The sequence below is a fragment of the Zonotrichia albicollis genome, chromosome 6 (assembly GCF_047830755.1).
Source record: "Zonotrichia albicollis isolate bZonAlb1 chromosome 6, bZonAlb1.hap1, whole genome shotgun sequence".
Taxonomy (NCBI): domain Eukaryota; kingdom Metazoa; phylum Chordata; class Aves; order Passeriformes; family Passerellidae; genus Zonotrichia; species Zonotrichia albicollis.
The window spans coordinates 50,157,939-50,174,180 of NC_133824.1; the positions used below are offsets into that span (position 1 = coordinate 50,157,939).

At 45.1% G+C, this 16,242-nt stretch overlaps 1 protein-coding gene across 2 annotated transcripts; it reads right to left on the reverse strand.

The window, feature by feature from the left end:
* Positions 1–682: 682 nt before the first annotated feature.
* On the reverse strand, positions 683–15,658 carry CCND1 (cyclin D1). Of its 2 annotated transcripts, none has more exons than XM_005491659.3 (5): positions 15,236–15,658; positions 13,331–13,546; positions 12,753–12,912; positions 7,560–7,708; positions 683–2,445 (listed from the first exon to the last, which is right to left on the reverse strand). In XM_005491659.3, exons 1-5 carry the CDS (start codon positions 15,431–15,433, stop codon positions 2,290–2,292), a joined length of 879 nt encoding a protein of 292 aa, XP_005491716.1. In that variant the 5' UTR covers positions 15,434–15,658; the 3' UTR covers positions 683–2,289. The 2 variants fall into 2 exon arrangements, with proteins under 2 accessions (XP_005491716.1, XP_026652028.1); XM_026796227.2 differs by lacking the exon at positions 15,236–15,658 and adding an exon at positions 13,637–14,064.
* Between the last annotated feature and the right edge of the window lie 584 nt (positions 15,659–16,242).

Sequence of the window (16,242 nt, forward strand, 5' to 3'; positions counted from 1 at the left end):
ACGGGTAACTGAAGTATGAGGTATTGTGAAACAGGAACCTTTTTGGAATAGAGCAGTAATCACATTAAGTAAAAATTGATCACATAAAAAAATCTACAAAAAAAATGATGTCAATAATATAATTTTCTATGAGAAAATTAAAACCTATTACATGGCAGTATATGACATTGTATAACAAAAAAAAAAAAAAAAAACTGATCCACAAAATAGCAGCAAAACACAATGACAAAGATACAGAAAAGCAATGTTAATTTTTTTTCAAACCATGCTGGGAATTTATCCATAGCAGCTCAATAAAAACGGAGCATCCACTCCTTTTCTTTTGTCTTTTTCTCTTTTTTTTTATCTTATGAATTTTTTATCTTTTTTCCTTTTTTTGTTCTTTTTTGTTGTTGTTGTTGTTGTTGTTTTTTTCTACAATCAACACCTTAGCGGCAGTTTTCTCACATACATCTCACCATCACATTCTCCTCGAGCATCAACTTCAACAGCTATGTCCACGTCCCTTCAGCTACTTTCTAAAATAATAATAAAAAGATACATAGCCAAGATGTGCAAATTTTCTATTTGTAGCTAAATTAAAAAAAAAAAAAAACCAACCAAAAATGGGGCATATTCTGGAATAAAAACTTCTTTCAAGTACTCCAATTTTCATATCTATTAACTATGGCGTTTTTCATGGTTAGACTGCTTTTGAAAATGTATAGGAAGGGGCCAAATAGACTGCCTGGTTTTGGGTTTGTTCTTTGAAGCGTGTCCTTTTTTTTTGCTTTAATAAGCTGGGTTAAAACTGCAACATCAAGGGTAGAAAGATTTTCTTTTTCAAAAGGGGCAATTGCATTAATTTACAAATCATACTGGCCTTACGAACATCCTCTGCAATAAATATTCTTTTTAGCCTTAACTATAAATTATATATTTTAGTGTTTAAAAACCTTCAGTTGTAAAAACATCTAGTGATAATCCTTAAAACTATGTGTCCTATATGTGAACCTTTAAGGCCCCTAATTTATAAAGATGAGTTGGCACCAAAGGATTCTAAACTCCAAACTTTTCTATAGAAAAGGAAAGGAAGATATCCTGGCAATTTGTGAATGCAATTTTCTCTCACTGGAACACAACCTTCGGAAAAAAAGAAACACCTCTCCTCTAACACCATAGTTAAATGCACTTGCTTTGCAATTCCAAGTTTGCCAACAAGCACTTTATATATTTCCAAACCATTCCATTAAAAATAACAAACAAACAAAAAAAATTCCCACACAATAAAAGAATGTATTTCCTATATCTAATGGACTGAAAGTGCTTTGAATGGAATGGTTTTAGAATATTACAAACGAACCAAAAAAAAAAAAAAAAAAAAAGACTGAACTGTGGATTGAACCTGACCATAATTAGGCTGAATATCTGTGGGGTCAGAACAGCATTTTTACACAGGTAACTACAAAAATAGGAAGATTACAAAAATATAATATATTATGTCACTATTTCGGTTTCTCTTTATAATAGGGTCCTGTATGAGTAGTACATTGGCCTTTCCCAACCACGCTAAGCTGGAACCCTACAAATGCCTCAATGCACAGGCAATCCACAGGCACAAAAAAAAAAAAGATTAACATATAATAATGCTGCATACTAATATACACTAACTTATGGGTTACGTTAACCATTTATAAGGTGAAGAGGATAAAAAAAACCCTAAGAAAATAAAATAGACATTTACAGATGAATTATAAAGTGACTAAATGCATAAGCAAGCAAGATACAGAAAAGCCTAGAACTGCGTTAAAGCTATGCTTTTTAAAGAAAAAGAATATTTCATTTACTATCTAAAAAAAAAAAAACACCCTCTTCTACTTTAAAAATGGTTGGTTGGTTTGTTTTATATGTAAGAAATCAAATCTAATACCTCCCCTGGAGACATTTTGTGTGTTAATGCCTATTTTTACAACATACAGACAAGAACACTTCAATATAAAAACTAGTTGATTATTATTGTATAAAATCCTCTATTTTTGTAGCACAAACCCCTGGGGGTAATGCAAATACTATTTTTTCTTTTTTTAAGACAGTTTTTGGGGTATTTTTTGTTTATTTGTTTGTTTGAAGTCACAGATGGAAGGGAGACAGAGCGAGGAAAAAAATATAACAAGACTGGTTTTCCCTTCTGGTATAAAAATGTCCTGGAGAAAAGGGTTTCTGGGGGGGATATCCTGACGCCGATTCCATCTCAGATGCCCTTTCTTTGTCTGCTTTTCTCGCCAAGCAAATCCATTTAGGAAGTCCTCTTTAAATGTTCACGTCTCGCACATCAGTAGGTGTGCAGGAGAGGTCTGCTTCGTCCTCTACAGTCTTTGTTTCTGAGGATACGCTGTGCTGCTGTGCCTGGCGTAGACTGGACTCCAGGAGGGACTCAATCTGTTCTTGGCAGGCTCGTAAACAATCCTGCAGGAGGGTGCAATGGAAAGGGAAAAAAAGAGAGAGAGAGACCCAAGAGTCCTTTAGAAAGATCACAGGGTAAAATACTGGTTTCTTGACAAAGCAAGAGAAATGTCACCAGGTTATCTGGGAGAGCAGCAGGCTGCAAAGGAGGGTGGGAAGAGCAGAAGCACCCGACAGTGAAAGGACTGGCTGAGCAAGCCTGTTTTTTTGCAGATTGTACCTTGCACTGCTGCTTCTCTGCCTGTGCTGTTTACAGCTCTCTACAAGCCCACTGCTCACAACTGTGATTTCTGCTCTTACCCCAGGAACCCTTCAGCAGTGGAGTTTGCTAAAAGCGATGCTCACCAACACTGACTTTCCTCCCAAGGCTAAATTCCAATGACAGAAATGCCATTTACATGTTGAGATTGCCTGCCAGCTGCTGCAATGTCCAGCTGTGGGCAGCTGATAAACTCCTAACCCTGAAAGCTTCTCCAGAGATGGACTGGACTGCCAGACCCCAAAAGGGAGAGGTCTCTCAGGAGCACCACAAAGCGCCTCCCTAACCATGCACTACCAAGCCCATCCAAGCTACCACATCCACCTAGAAATCTCAGCCAGGGTGAAGTATTTTCCTCCTATTTCCACTTGTGAGACATTTCCCCCTCACTTCCAAAGCGCCTTCTCCAAGCTGGATGTGCACACACTCCTCCTGAGGGTTCAGGAGGCTGCACAGACCTCGCTGGGAATTAAAAAACTGTAAGGAACTAAGGAAGATCCTGTCTGTGGTGGGGAAAGGCAACTTCCCCCAGGCATTATGCCACACCACGAGGAGAGATATCAGATTCCCAGCCAGCAGAATTGGAGAAGGCCTTTTAGCTCAACCTGCACAGCTTCCTGCAGGCTGTGGAGCCCTGTACACCCACTGCAGTGGCACAGAAATGGTGCCCTAAACAGCCCAAACAATCCCTCAGCATTTTGCCAAAACTCATCCAGTGTGCTGTTTACCCTTATCTTTATAACAAACACGGTAAGCTTTTCCCCCCAACATCTTTAACTCTGTGCATGAAGGACTTTGAAGTTTCCTTTCAGCATTGCCTTTTCTGATTTAACCTATGACATGTGTTAGCCCTTGCGGTGAACCCAGTCTTCCATGATAAATTGCCGTCAAAAGTGTTAGGATGTGCATGACTGAGAATGAATGTTGTTTTCCTGAGAGGGTGACCTGCCTGCTGTTTTCTTTATTTCCCAGTTTCAATTCTGCCTTCATTCAGAGGCTTCTTGTGTGATCTACCAGCTTTTCACTGATTTCACTACCACAAGAATCTCCTCTGCCACCAATAAGGGCACATGGCATTTGGGGTAAAATAAGATTAGAAACCCAAGCAAACAATTCTCTGCAAGTCCTTTCTGAGAGAGAGGGAGGTTAATCCTACCTCTAAGCAGATCAGACCATCAGTTACAGCTCACTGAAAACACATAACCTATGACCTTTCCTGGTTTAAAGCCTAGTGTAATATTTCCTCTTGACAGAGACACAGAGCGTTTTAAATGACAAAAAGAAACGCCTCATATCCTAAAGTCATCATCATGCCTTTGGCTCCTGCATACCTCTGGCCTCCACAATAAGGTCTCTATGAAGTCCCTGCACCCAGCCCTCCTCCAGATATGATGGATCAATCCTGACTCTAAGGCTTCCCCTTGGACCACAGGCACAGTAAAGAGTCCACACCAGCTTTAGGTGATCCTGGCTTTACAAAGCCACCTCTGGGGATAATTCTCTTTTAGCACGTTCAGTGGCCCAAACTGAAAGCATTTTAATTTTTCAGAGCAGAATGAATCGTCTTGGGTTTTGTTTTAGGGTTTTTTTTCAGGTGGGAGTACATTTCATGGTGAGTTTTGAAGGGAACTTTGTGGGGATTTTTTTAGTCCTGACCATTTGCATATATCGTGTTTGAGCTCTGAAAACTAAAACCATTCAAAAGAATTTCTATAAATACCTATTCTTCTCCCTCTGGAGTCCAGTTATGAATAATTACATAGGACTATGTAATTTAAAGGTACTTTTTGTCCAGAGAATTTTTTTTCATTTAAAATTCTCAGAGTGCAGCACGCTGTAACTGTTTTTTTTAAAAACAATCTTTAAAATATATTATGAACAGACTGTCATAAGCTACAGTTGAATGAAAGCTTTTTTTTTACTCTTTAAGGCATTTTGTCCATGTCTTATTCACATGGCTATTAGATAAATAGTTTACCTGTAGGAATGCATTACAGCTAGCAAAAAACAACTGCAAAACATAAAATTCACTGTGAACGACCTCACCAAAGCTGTTTTCATTCTCAGTACTTCCCAACACTGAAAAGCAAATACAAAACTTGTGCATTACTCTGATAACTTCTCCCAACAACTTTTCTGCTTCACTACCCAAATTTTCAATGCCCACAGTTTGTTCAAGGTCATAAACCCTTCCTGGATTAATTAAGCTCCTCAGTAAAAAAAAAAAAAAAAAAAGAAAGAAAAAAGAAAAAAGAAAAAAGAAAAAAGAAAAAAAAAAAGAAAAAAGAAAAAAGAAAAAAGAAAAAAGAAAAAAGAAAAAAGAAAAAAGAAAAAAGAAAAAAGAAAAAAAAACTTGCTAGCTTAACTGATGTGGTCAAATACCTTTAAGACACAGTGGACATGATCAGGCTCCAGGGTCACACAGGAAAGGAAACAAACAACACAAAAAAGGAACTGCCTGGAAATCCTTTGTTCCTGCCTGACCCATTGTGGATAACAAGCACATGTTTGAAGGTGCCTCTGAGAAGGGGCAGGCAGGAGGCGAATTCCAGTGCACGAACAGACAGCATGGAGACCCAATCTAATCTAGTTCAGCAAATTTCTGGCCTGGAAATGAATGTCAGGTAAAATTCCATCTGTTTGGATGATGGGGTCAAGAATAGAATGATGGAAGACAGCCCAAGACTTCTAATTGTGATTATCTGACTTCTAATTACCCCTGATCAAAGGCAAAATGGGAAATTGGACTCCTACCAACACATAAACATGAACCATAAAGGAATTCCAATCAGGTGATATTCATTTATTCATTTTATTTTAGATTCAGCTGTCTTTGAGACTGAAGGTAAAAAAGTGTAATTATGTAACCTGAAATCCAACAGACCTGTGCTCCAGCTAACAGATCATCAGGGGGAACACCAGCACTACTCTTAACATTCCAAGACTATCCAACATAAAACCTGTTCCCTGACAAGGGGAACCATCACAGGTTCCATACAAATCCTAGAGAAATGGGATAGCAGAAATGGCATTTGATACCATGGGTCACACAGACAGGTATTTTGGGAAAGTCTCCCTGCAGGGGAATCATGCTCTGTACGAAACCAAGCAGATTCCTCTCCCAGAACAGCTGCAGTGGAAGTTGTTGTTCCCTTATTCCATTCCAAACACAACAATATACCTGTGCATACACAGAACTTTGTGATGCTTATTTTCTGTAGCAATCCATACAAAAATCCTTATTTTTACCTAACACTTGAATAATTTAACACTGGAAGCTGGAGGGGAGGTACTCCCTTTTCAAGCTGTTAACCAAGTCCAGGTCAGATTGTGGCCTTGCAATGACTCAGGACAATTAAAATGAAATCATTTTTAAAAATCCTCTTTTCTTGCTAAAGCAACTTTGTTTTATTTTTCAAGAGCTCTGTCATCAACTAAGTCAAGTCACATAAGGACAGGCAGTTGTTCTGCATGATGTGAGAGAATCCACTTCAGTGCCCAGTATCAGGAATGGTTAAATCATCTTGCTTGAATCAAGATGCTGCCTGGACAGATAGCAAGCATTTTCCCTCAGTACCTGCTTCAAACATCTCACCCTGGACAGAGGCCAACCACACACTGGAATTATCTGCATTGTTCACAAACTGACTAAAAGCACCACACGTGCATACCAAACTGAGCAGCCCATTAGTTCAGCATTTCTTAGAGAATTCAGCATTTCAGGTGCTCAGGGCATTTAACACTTCCACACTGTATTACTTCAGCTGCAGTGAGGTAAGTGGCAAAAAGAACATGCTCAATACTGAGGCACCGTTCAGGTGATAACATAAAATAACAAGCTGAGATACTGCATTTACAACAATTGTTTCACACAGTCTATCAAAAGTAAAATATTCATTTGAGAATAATTAATTGCAATGAAATTGCTCAATCCCATCAACAAAGCCCAATTACACAAACCCAGTTTTGCAGTGGCTGGACTGGGACATTTTTCTATGCATTTAAATTATTAACATGTAAAATAATTTAACAGCATCTCCAAGATTCTGCTCCTAACCACAGAGTTGTCTTTATTTGACTCATTGTCCAGCTCTTGGAGACCTCACAAGAACCTTTTTAAAGCATCCATTTATTGGTCTTCCACATTGTTACAAAACAAAGCTCAACTCTGCCCCAACTTCACACACCATTATGACATGGATCATTGACTTTAGGTCTTCCTTGTAGGCTCCCTTCCTGGCCCATTCACTCATGAAAGGTTTATTGCTCACTAGTTACTGATGTGCATCTCCTGGAAGCTGCAGGGCAAAATGAAGGGTCCTGTGAGGACCATCTACCTTGTCAGAAAGTCGTGGGACAAGCACTCATTCCAAAAAGGAATTCAATACCAGCTACTGTGAAGGTCCAGCACGTAATAAACCAAATTAGATCATTAGAACTCTTTTAAGAAGAGCTTTTTCACACCACTTGGCACAATAAAAGGCCTCAAGAATGGTCAAAGATAAGGTCAGAGTTACCACGAGGTCTCAGCAAACTGTTTCCTGGTCTTATTCCCCAAGTTTTGTTTTACAGGGGCTCCTGGTTTAATTACTCCCAGCCAAACACATCCTAAATTGGGGCAGGGCTTCCTCCTGTCCCAAACACCAGAGCTGGATGTGCCATTCCCAACTGGGCATCACAGATTATCACAGTGGGCATCACAACAGCCAAACAAGCAAGAGAACACATTGAGAACCCCCACTCTGAGGCTTGACCTCTCCCAAGATTTACTGTCAGATTAGCTCCCATGCAGCAAGCAGGCATTCATTCTTAAAAAACCCTTAATGCAGGAGATCAAACGAGAGGAAGAGTCACTTACCGGGTCACATTTGATAACTTGTGATAGGAAATGTGTGAGGCATTGATAGGAGAGGAAAGTGTTAGTGTTCCCCAGATGCAGGCCTTGCACAGCTGCTACCACGCTGCCAGCTGCGATCATGGAGGGTGGGTTTGAAATAAATTTAATATCTGTATGAAGAAAGGAGAGAAACAAAAAAAAAAAAAAAAGGAAAAAAAAAAAGAGAGAGAAAAAAAAAAGACTGAAATGATTGCTTTAGGAGAAGCCTGTCCATACACATACACTCTTTGTACCAGCATGGCTTTCAGCTGCCAACTATTGCATCCAAAAAGGCAGTGAGAATGGTGAGCAGAAAGGTGCCTCCTGCTGTAAAACTCTTACAGGTCCAAACCTGCAAACACTTATCCACATGAGCAACTGCTCTGCAGAGAGTGGCCCTTCCTAGCACTGGGCCTGGGAGGCCATTCATCACTCAGAGGCACTTTTATCATAAGCAGGGCCCCCATTTGTCCAGGTTGAAATGCTTTGCTCCTGTGAATAATGCCATGGGGGGTCAATGGCACTGCACATCTGAGAAAACCTGTTCACATCCTGCAGTGTTTTGCATGGTCAGACCCAAGGTGCACTCCAACAACGAGTCCTGGGCCCCTTTAATGCAGAAACTTTTGCTCTAACACGCAAAGGAATATTGCTTTAATGAACAACAACATCAACAAAAAGAAAGAAAAAAGAAAGACTGCTTAACCCTGTCAGGAGGCAGATAATCCATATTTAAATTAAGGTTTCATCTTAAAAATGCTTTGTCTCAACCTAGTCTCTTGTCAGTGGCTGCCATCCATCCTGGCAACAGGGATTTAATGTAAATGTGGCATAACTAAGTGACGGGGGTCCCAAGAATTGGCGGACAATCAGTTACATTCTGATGTGACACCATGCTGACAAGAGGCTGGGCCCCCTTCCAGACTGCATTGCTGTAGGTCTCTCGACAAAGCCACTCCCAGGATCCCTTAAGGGGCTATCTCTGCCATTTAGCAGGTTTTGCCTTTGGGTTTGTTTGATTTGGTTTGGGTTTTTCTAGGGTTTTTTTTTTAATAATAATAATAGTCTACATTTTAATGATAAGACTCTTTTCTGCTGAGCAGGAATGCATTTGATCTATGGCAGCGAACACCTTGGTGGAGAATCAGGAACAAAGGAAGCAAGTGGCACAAGTCAAGGTCCAGTTTTGTGAGGGAGAAAGGGAAACACTGCAATGTACACCAGAACCTGAGATACATTCCTTCAGCTTTTATCAGAACACAACTTCCTCTGGGTTGGAAAAATATAAACCATCTGTCAAAGCCCTGAATGAAATCAAAGGAATGGACAGCTTAGAGGGCTCAGTGGAACTGTTTAAGTATTAAATCATGCATCTCCTTTATTATGATAAAATAACTTTTGTGTAAATGTTTTACCAGTGGAACTAAAGCCTTCAGGACTCCATGGAAGTCCTGGCTCTGAATCTGTTTATTCAGACACCTCTGACACTCCACTGTGGCCTTGACCAATACCCACCTTCAAAGGGGCATTTGGCCCAGCATCCTGCAAACCTCCAAAACTGAACAGATACAGGAAATTCTGGCCAAGCTTTGGGGATGCACTGCCAGCGAAAAGGCAAGCCTGAGCTAAAGTCATCTCGTTTATGTTAAAATAAACATATCAAAATAAATTTGGCTTGCCCCTTTTTCCTAACCTGCCTGTTTCCAGGCAGATGTAAACACATTCACCTTCTAGCAAGCTGCTGTCATTCCCAAAAAAACTCCAAAAAGCTCTGCCATTCCAAAGCCAGTTCTGAACTGAAATAGTGACACAGACTGCAGGTGGACTTTGGAAATGGGGGATTCCCAGCAGGGATCCCACCAGGATGGGGTTGCTCAGAGGGGTAGAGTGGCAGTGCCTTCCCGACACTGTTTACGATGCTCCACAAACGGGACATGACCAAAATGTGTCACTTTAATGAGCCTGTCCTGACAGGATCACGTTTGGGATTAATATTTGTGTTCTTCTTTTAAATGGAGCAGTAAACAAGAACATGAATTCGTAGTCACACCCTCATTCTTTCCAAGGTGGAAAAGTGATAATGAAGTTTAAATGACCAGTTTGTGTCTGTCCCTATAACCACTCCAGACAAGCAGCATGGACTGCCTTTTTGTTGCAACTCAACAAGGAATTATTTGTGGCAGAGGCCACTAATTTCAGCATATTAATCAGGGGGCCCCTCTCGCCTGTAATTGGATGCCCCCAAGTGAAGAGTGTGGCATCATTGTCAGCCTCCATCGCCTCATCTTGCGCTATTGAGCACTCAGGAACAAGGGGGCTTCGGTGAGATGAATTAGACCTGACACAGCCACAATGGGGTAGGGGGCCCCATCAATTGAAGCACACATCCCCAGTAGCCTATCTGAGACTTCATCCAAAAAGAATAAACAACTTCAGCGTTGTTAAAAAGAGAGAGAGGGAGAGAGAGAGGAGGGGGAGGAGAGAGAAGAATGCCAGCCACCCTGAAGGGAGGACAAAGCAGGCATATAGGCGCTGCAGCGCTTTAAAAAAAATTCCTAACAAGGCGAGTCACCCCTTTTCCTTTTTAAATGGAGCAGCAATTCCATCCGTCTGGAGAGCTGGGGGCTATGAATGAAAATCTTTTCATTGAGGCAAATCAAAACTGTGAACATAAATCACTTGCTGCAAGATGCAACAGGTTCCAACTGGTCACATACCTTGAGACTTCCAATTTTATAAAGGCTGGAGAATGGGAGAATTGTAACGTGCTCATTTCAAAGGGAGATCTTTCTTTCTCCTTTGGAGAGGACCAAAGCAATAACAATAACAACAGCAATAATAATAATAATAATAATAATAATAATAATGAGCCTGGTATGTTTTGATAACCAGAGGAACATAATGAAATGCCGAAGCTCCAATATTTGTTGCTATTCATTGTTATGCTTGTATAGAGCTGCAGTTCTCCCTCAACACCGGTCTTAACTTGGGCCAAAAGAGGCCTGCTTCCTTTTGAGCTCTCCCTGCCTTGCTCTGCCATGCCAAAGTCCCATTCATTAAGCTCAATTATGTGTTAACTTCAAACAAGCCCTGGTAATTTTTTTTTTCTTTTCTCTTTTCTTTTTTTCTTTCTTTTTCGCTTTTTCTCCCAAACCTACCACAGCACAAAGGCATCCTTTGGTGAAAATGGATTTTTCAAAACCAAACCAAATCAAACAAATCCACTTCTGCTTCTACTAACCAGACAACTGGAGGGGGAGCCTAGGAGGAATTCCCCTCAACTTCACCTTGCAGTGTAACATTCTTTTTCTGGAGCAAACACATACACACTCATCTACAAACACTTCACAGGCTTCACCTTGGTAAGCCAACTGGCCAAGGGTTTGTTTTCTAAGCAAGCATTATTTTGCAGTGTCTTCACAGGAGAACCTCCTTTACAGAAGAGGACACAGGCAGAGGAGAGACTGCACTTGCCCCTGGGGCCACTTAAGCGAGCTGTCAGTGTCCCCAGTGGACTTTGGATCAGGCCCCACAGCATCCAGGCAGCACAAGGCATTTGCAGTCCATCTAGGTTCGTTTTGGCAAGGGGAAATGCAGCACGACCCAGCAACCGCAAAGCAAAGTCCAGATGCTGCTTAAGCCACATGTGATCTTCACTAGCCAACAAAGAAGTCATGAGAAAAGCAAAAAGGTAGAGAAAGCCCTGACATCCAAAAATAACAATAAAAACACAGAGCCTAGTGGCAGCCTTCCTGAGTGCTCCTTCCCCAGGCAATATTCCCAGCTCCAGTAGGGAGCTGCAGAGGGCCCCAACTGGTGAGCTCAGCACTGTTTTTTTTAAAAGCTCAGTAAAACTCCCAGAACATGGTTCTCATTTACTGATCCATTCTCCAGCTGTGGTGTGCAGCAGTGTTAAATAAAGGCTCTGGATGTGCTTCCTAAAAGAAACATAACAACACCGACAGTAGATCAAAGTACTGGACTCTTAGCAAGTCTCCAACCTTTGAACTACTCTTGCTTTCATCCCTGTCATTGCCAACACAACAACCTAGGTTAAACATCCCCACATCCAAAGGGGAGCCCGGGTGGCCGTTCTTTTTAGCTCCAAACTTAGCAAATCATGCCTCCAGAGTCGCAGCAGCCTCGGATCTGGCAGAACCTGGCATGGAGGGACACACTGGACTTTCCCAAAATGTTCCTGCCGGTGGTTTGAAGGTTGTGGCGCTCCCAGCACCAAGCATTACTCCAGGCAACCTCACCTATGAGCTGCCCCTTACGCTGATTTTAGGCCCAAGATGAAGAGCAACGCCACTGTTTATAAACTTCTCTTTCTCTTGGTCGTTCTACCTTTAAGGCCTCATGGTGGGGCTGGTTCTGTGAAATAAAACTTTTTTTTTTTTTTAACTTTGTGGGGGGTTTTTTTTGGTTCCTTCTGAGCTCCTGCCATCTTCCTTCCACTTTTTTCACACCAAATCCAACCTCTGGAGAACAAGCCAGATGGCACCAGCGGGTGCCACCGGCCGTGCGTGTCCATCCCGCCGAGGTTTTGGAGTGTGGATACCACAGCTCCTGGGCGTCTTTGGAGGCTGGCCCTGCTCATGGCTCCAGCACAGCACGTGGTCACGAGGGTGCAGATGGCAGCGGCTCGGTCCTGTGCCAGGAAAAGCCTCCGTGCCGCGTGGCCCTCCTCCAATCCACCGGCCACCGAGGAGGGAAGGGAGGGGGGAAGAGGCAGCTTGAAGAGGGAAGGTTTAAAACCCCCACGCAGCGCCATTCACAGGGAAAATCTCCCTCTGCCTCATCCTAGAGAATGAATCCACACAGGGAGGGATTCCCTGCACGGGCAGTGAGCCTTTTGCAGCGCCCACATAAACCCGGTGTGGGGAGGTGAGGAAATCATGAAATCACACCGTGGTGAGCTACAGACAGTGATGGGGGGGTCCCCCTCCCTGACATCCACACAAAACTCCGACTCAGAGGCGAAATATCTTCTGAAAATAAAAAAACTTACCTCTGGCAAAGTAATCCACCTTCTGCAAACAAGGGGCAATAATCGGGGCTTAAACTACCTCCCCGCAGCTCTGAGACCAACAGCTACGGGAAGCTTTACAAGTCAGGGGGTGGGCGCATGGTGTCGGGGAGCAACGCGCTTTGCGCAACGTGCAGGGCTCATACCTGTAGCGCACAGAGCCACAAAAGTCTGAGCATGTTTACGGATGATCTGCTTGGTGTCCTCTGCCAGAGGCATTTTAGTGAGGAAATGTTCAATGAAATCGTGGGGGGTCATTGCGGCCAGATTCCATTTCAGCTTATTCACCAGCAGCAGCTCCATTTGCTGCAAAGAGAAGAGAGAGGGACGGGAAGGGGGAAGGAGAGAAGCGGAAGGAGCAGGGGGTGGGGTGGGGGGAGCGTGGTTAGAGCCGCTCGCACACGGTGGTGCCGGGGCTCGGCAGCGGCAGCGCCGGGCCGGGAGCGGCACCGGGTCCCCCCGCGCCGGGGCAGCGCCCGCCGCGGCCGCCAGGGGGAGCCCGCGGGCCGCCCAGCGCCGGGCCGGCCGCCGGTGCCGCTCCCGCTCCCGATCCCATCCCGGCCCCATCCCGGCCCGCGCCGCATCCGCAGCTCCCGCCCGCCGCTTCCCAACGTGCGGCGTTGCCGTCATTTTCCCCTACATTTTTTTTTTAATATTTTTCTTAAATTTTTTGCATCGATTTTTTTTTTTTTATTATTCCTGAAGCGACTGAACGTGAAATTACCAGTAATTCGTCGGGTCTAATGGAGTTATCTGTATAAATGCACAGTTTTTCTGCGGTCAGAGGAATAGTTTCCTTCATTTTTGAAGCCACAAACATGCAGGTAGCTCCGAGCAATTGCAATCGGCTTTTCTTGAGGGGTTCGAACGACAAAAATCTGTCCAAATAATTCATAGCCAAGGGGAAAACTTCCTCTTCGCACTTCTGCTCCTCGCAAACCTGCAAGAAGGAGAGAGATCGTTGAAGAATAATTTAACTGAGGCGAAAGACAGGCTTGTCCCGCTGCTCTCGCCCTCCCTCCTCCCTCACCCCCAGGCTTTGAAGGGCAAGGTTGAAGGAGACGAGGAAGAAACGCAGTTGGGGGAAAATGGATAAATATGGGAAAAGCAGCGGCATCAAAGAAAATGAAAGTCACGAGTGACAAAGTGGGGGGAAATGTTGCGTTAGAAACCCGCAGGCGATTCATGGCAAAAGGGGAGGAGGGTAATCGAAGAAGAGGTCTGTGCCCAGTTTTTCAGCCCCTAAGAACAAATTTTTAAAAAGGGAAGAAGACGGAAAGCGGAGGAAAATGCTAACCCCCGCGGTCGGTAACGGGGTGCAGAGCCGGGCTCGGCCCCGGATTTCTTTATTTCGCTTTTATTTTTTCATCTATTTTGCCGTTGTGCTGCCGATTCCCCTCCGGTCGAGACACAAAGGTGGCGTCCAGCCTCATTTCCCCAGACGTCATCTTTTCAAAAAATATTTAAAAATATTTAAAAAATTATTTGACCACTCAAAAAAGGCTGAAAATGAAGCGGCGGGGGTCCTTTACCGAGCCCCGTGCCTCTGGTGCTGCTGGGGGGCTCCAGGAGGATCCCCCGAAGTGAAATCCACCGCCTCCCTCTCTCGCCCTGCAGCACAGCCGGGCGCGACAGTTCCCACAGCAAGGCAGGGCGCTGCGGTTTCAAAAATTAATTAAAAATACATCGCGGGCACCCAGGGCTTCCGAAAAGGCATGAAAATGTAGCCCAGCTCCTGGGGCTCCCTCTGGGATCCCCCCCGGACGTGTCTCGCCAGGGACCGGGCCCTTTCCAACTGTTTTTTCCCACCTTGCCGCTTGCTGCCGCAGCACAAGCGTGCCTTTGAGGGGTGACCGCAGCTCCAGCCTGTCTTCACACTGAACAAAGAAACTTTCACCCTGCAGCTCCCCCCAGAAAGGCCGGAGCCCCTCGGGCCGGTCCCCCTGCCCGCAGCCCCAGCGGGGTCCCCCGGCCCCCGACCTTCCTCCCCCGGCCCCTTCCCCCGCTCCCCCCGCCACACACACACACACACACCCTTGGCTTTGCTCCCCGGGACTTTCTTCGTTTTTCTCCCGATTAATAAACACTTTTTGCTTTGCAAATAAAAGAACAAAGATGGCGCATAATACTGGCACGGGCAGCCGCTTGCATACGTGTACAAGGATATTAATTTAAAATAAAAATTCCCCAGAAAACACGGGCTGGCAGCAGGGGCCGGCAGCGCGGCCGGGGGTTCGGCGGCCGGGCCGGAGCCGCTCCCCGCCGGGCCCGGGGAGCCCCGAGCCGGCTCTGCCCCGGCTCCGCCGAGCCCCGACGGCCGGGAAAGGCGCCGGGCACCCCCCGAGCCCCGCGGGCACCGGGCAGGGATGGGGGGGGCTCATCCGCCGCCTCTCACCGCCGGGACCCGGCAGCCGCAGCGGGGACGCGGAGCCGGCGGCCTCCGCCACCTCGGGCCGCGTCCCCTCGCTCCACGCGGGCGTCTCCGAGGGCAGGCAACGTGTGCCGAGCCGGGAAAGCGATCCCGGGGGAAAGGCAGGGGGGCCGGGAGATGGGGCAGCGGCTCCCCCGGCTTAATTCGTTTCGGTGGCCGGAGGTTGCAAAGAAAAAAAAGTCGCCGAAAGATACAAACCTCCAGCATCCAAGTGGCAACTATTTTCCTCATATATGGCAAGATTTCTTTCTGCACGCACTTGAAGTAGGAGACGGAGGGCGAGCAGGTCTCCTCCGCCTTGAGCATTGTCTGCAGCACCCTGTCATTGAGGAGGCTGGCATCCAGGTAGGCTCGTCGGATGGTCTCCACCTCGCAGCACAGCAGCTGATGTTCCATGTCTGCCTTCGTCGCCTCGAGTCAGTTCTCTGCAGCAGGACTGAGTCAGTCGCTCGCTCGCTCTCTCTCTCTTCCCCTTCCAGGAGTCCCTTGGATGCTGCTCCTGCTACTGCCGCTACAGCCCTCTGGAGGCTGAAAAACTTTCTAACTTCCAACAAAACTCTCCTGGTGTAGTCTCTGTGACGTTACTGTTGTTAAGCAGAGATCAAAGCACGAGAGAGAATGAGAAAGAGAGAGAGAGCCAAAAGCAAGGGGCAGAGCCCTAAAGCCATCCCATAGGCTTCAAGTCCTTCCCCTTTGCTTAGCTTATAGAGAGCAGGGTTTTAATGCAAATGAGACAAGGGCTCGCTTTCTTCAAGGGCAAGGCAGAAGTGGGGGAAACCCAAATTGTCTCTTCAGTGGATCATGCATAATTTTAAAAATGGAGCAAGTTCTGCACTGGGAGCCAAATGATGAATGGGGCTAAGGCCACACACAGACATCAGGGAGAGAAATGCAAGGAGACTTTGTATTATTTTACGGGGGCGCCAGGGAGGGGAACAGAGCGGAGCAGCACCAGTGCCTCGCTGTTTGCTATCAATATTATTATTATTATTATTATTATTATTATTATTATTATTATTGCTGTCACTGGCACGAATCTGCCGTGCTGTCCTTTAAAAAGGTGCACTCCCAGCCTGAACGCCAACTCCTCTTTGTAGCTGATCCCAAGGGAAAACCTTTCTCCCATTTCCTCAGCCCTGTTTTGTCCCAGCCAGGATGGTTTTACCGCACACCAAATTTTTTAAACAATTGGGGTGCCCACGGCT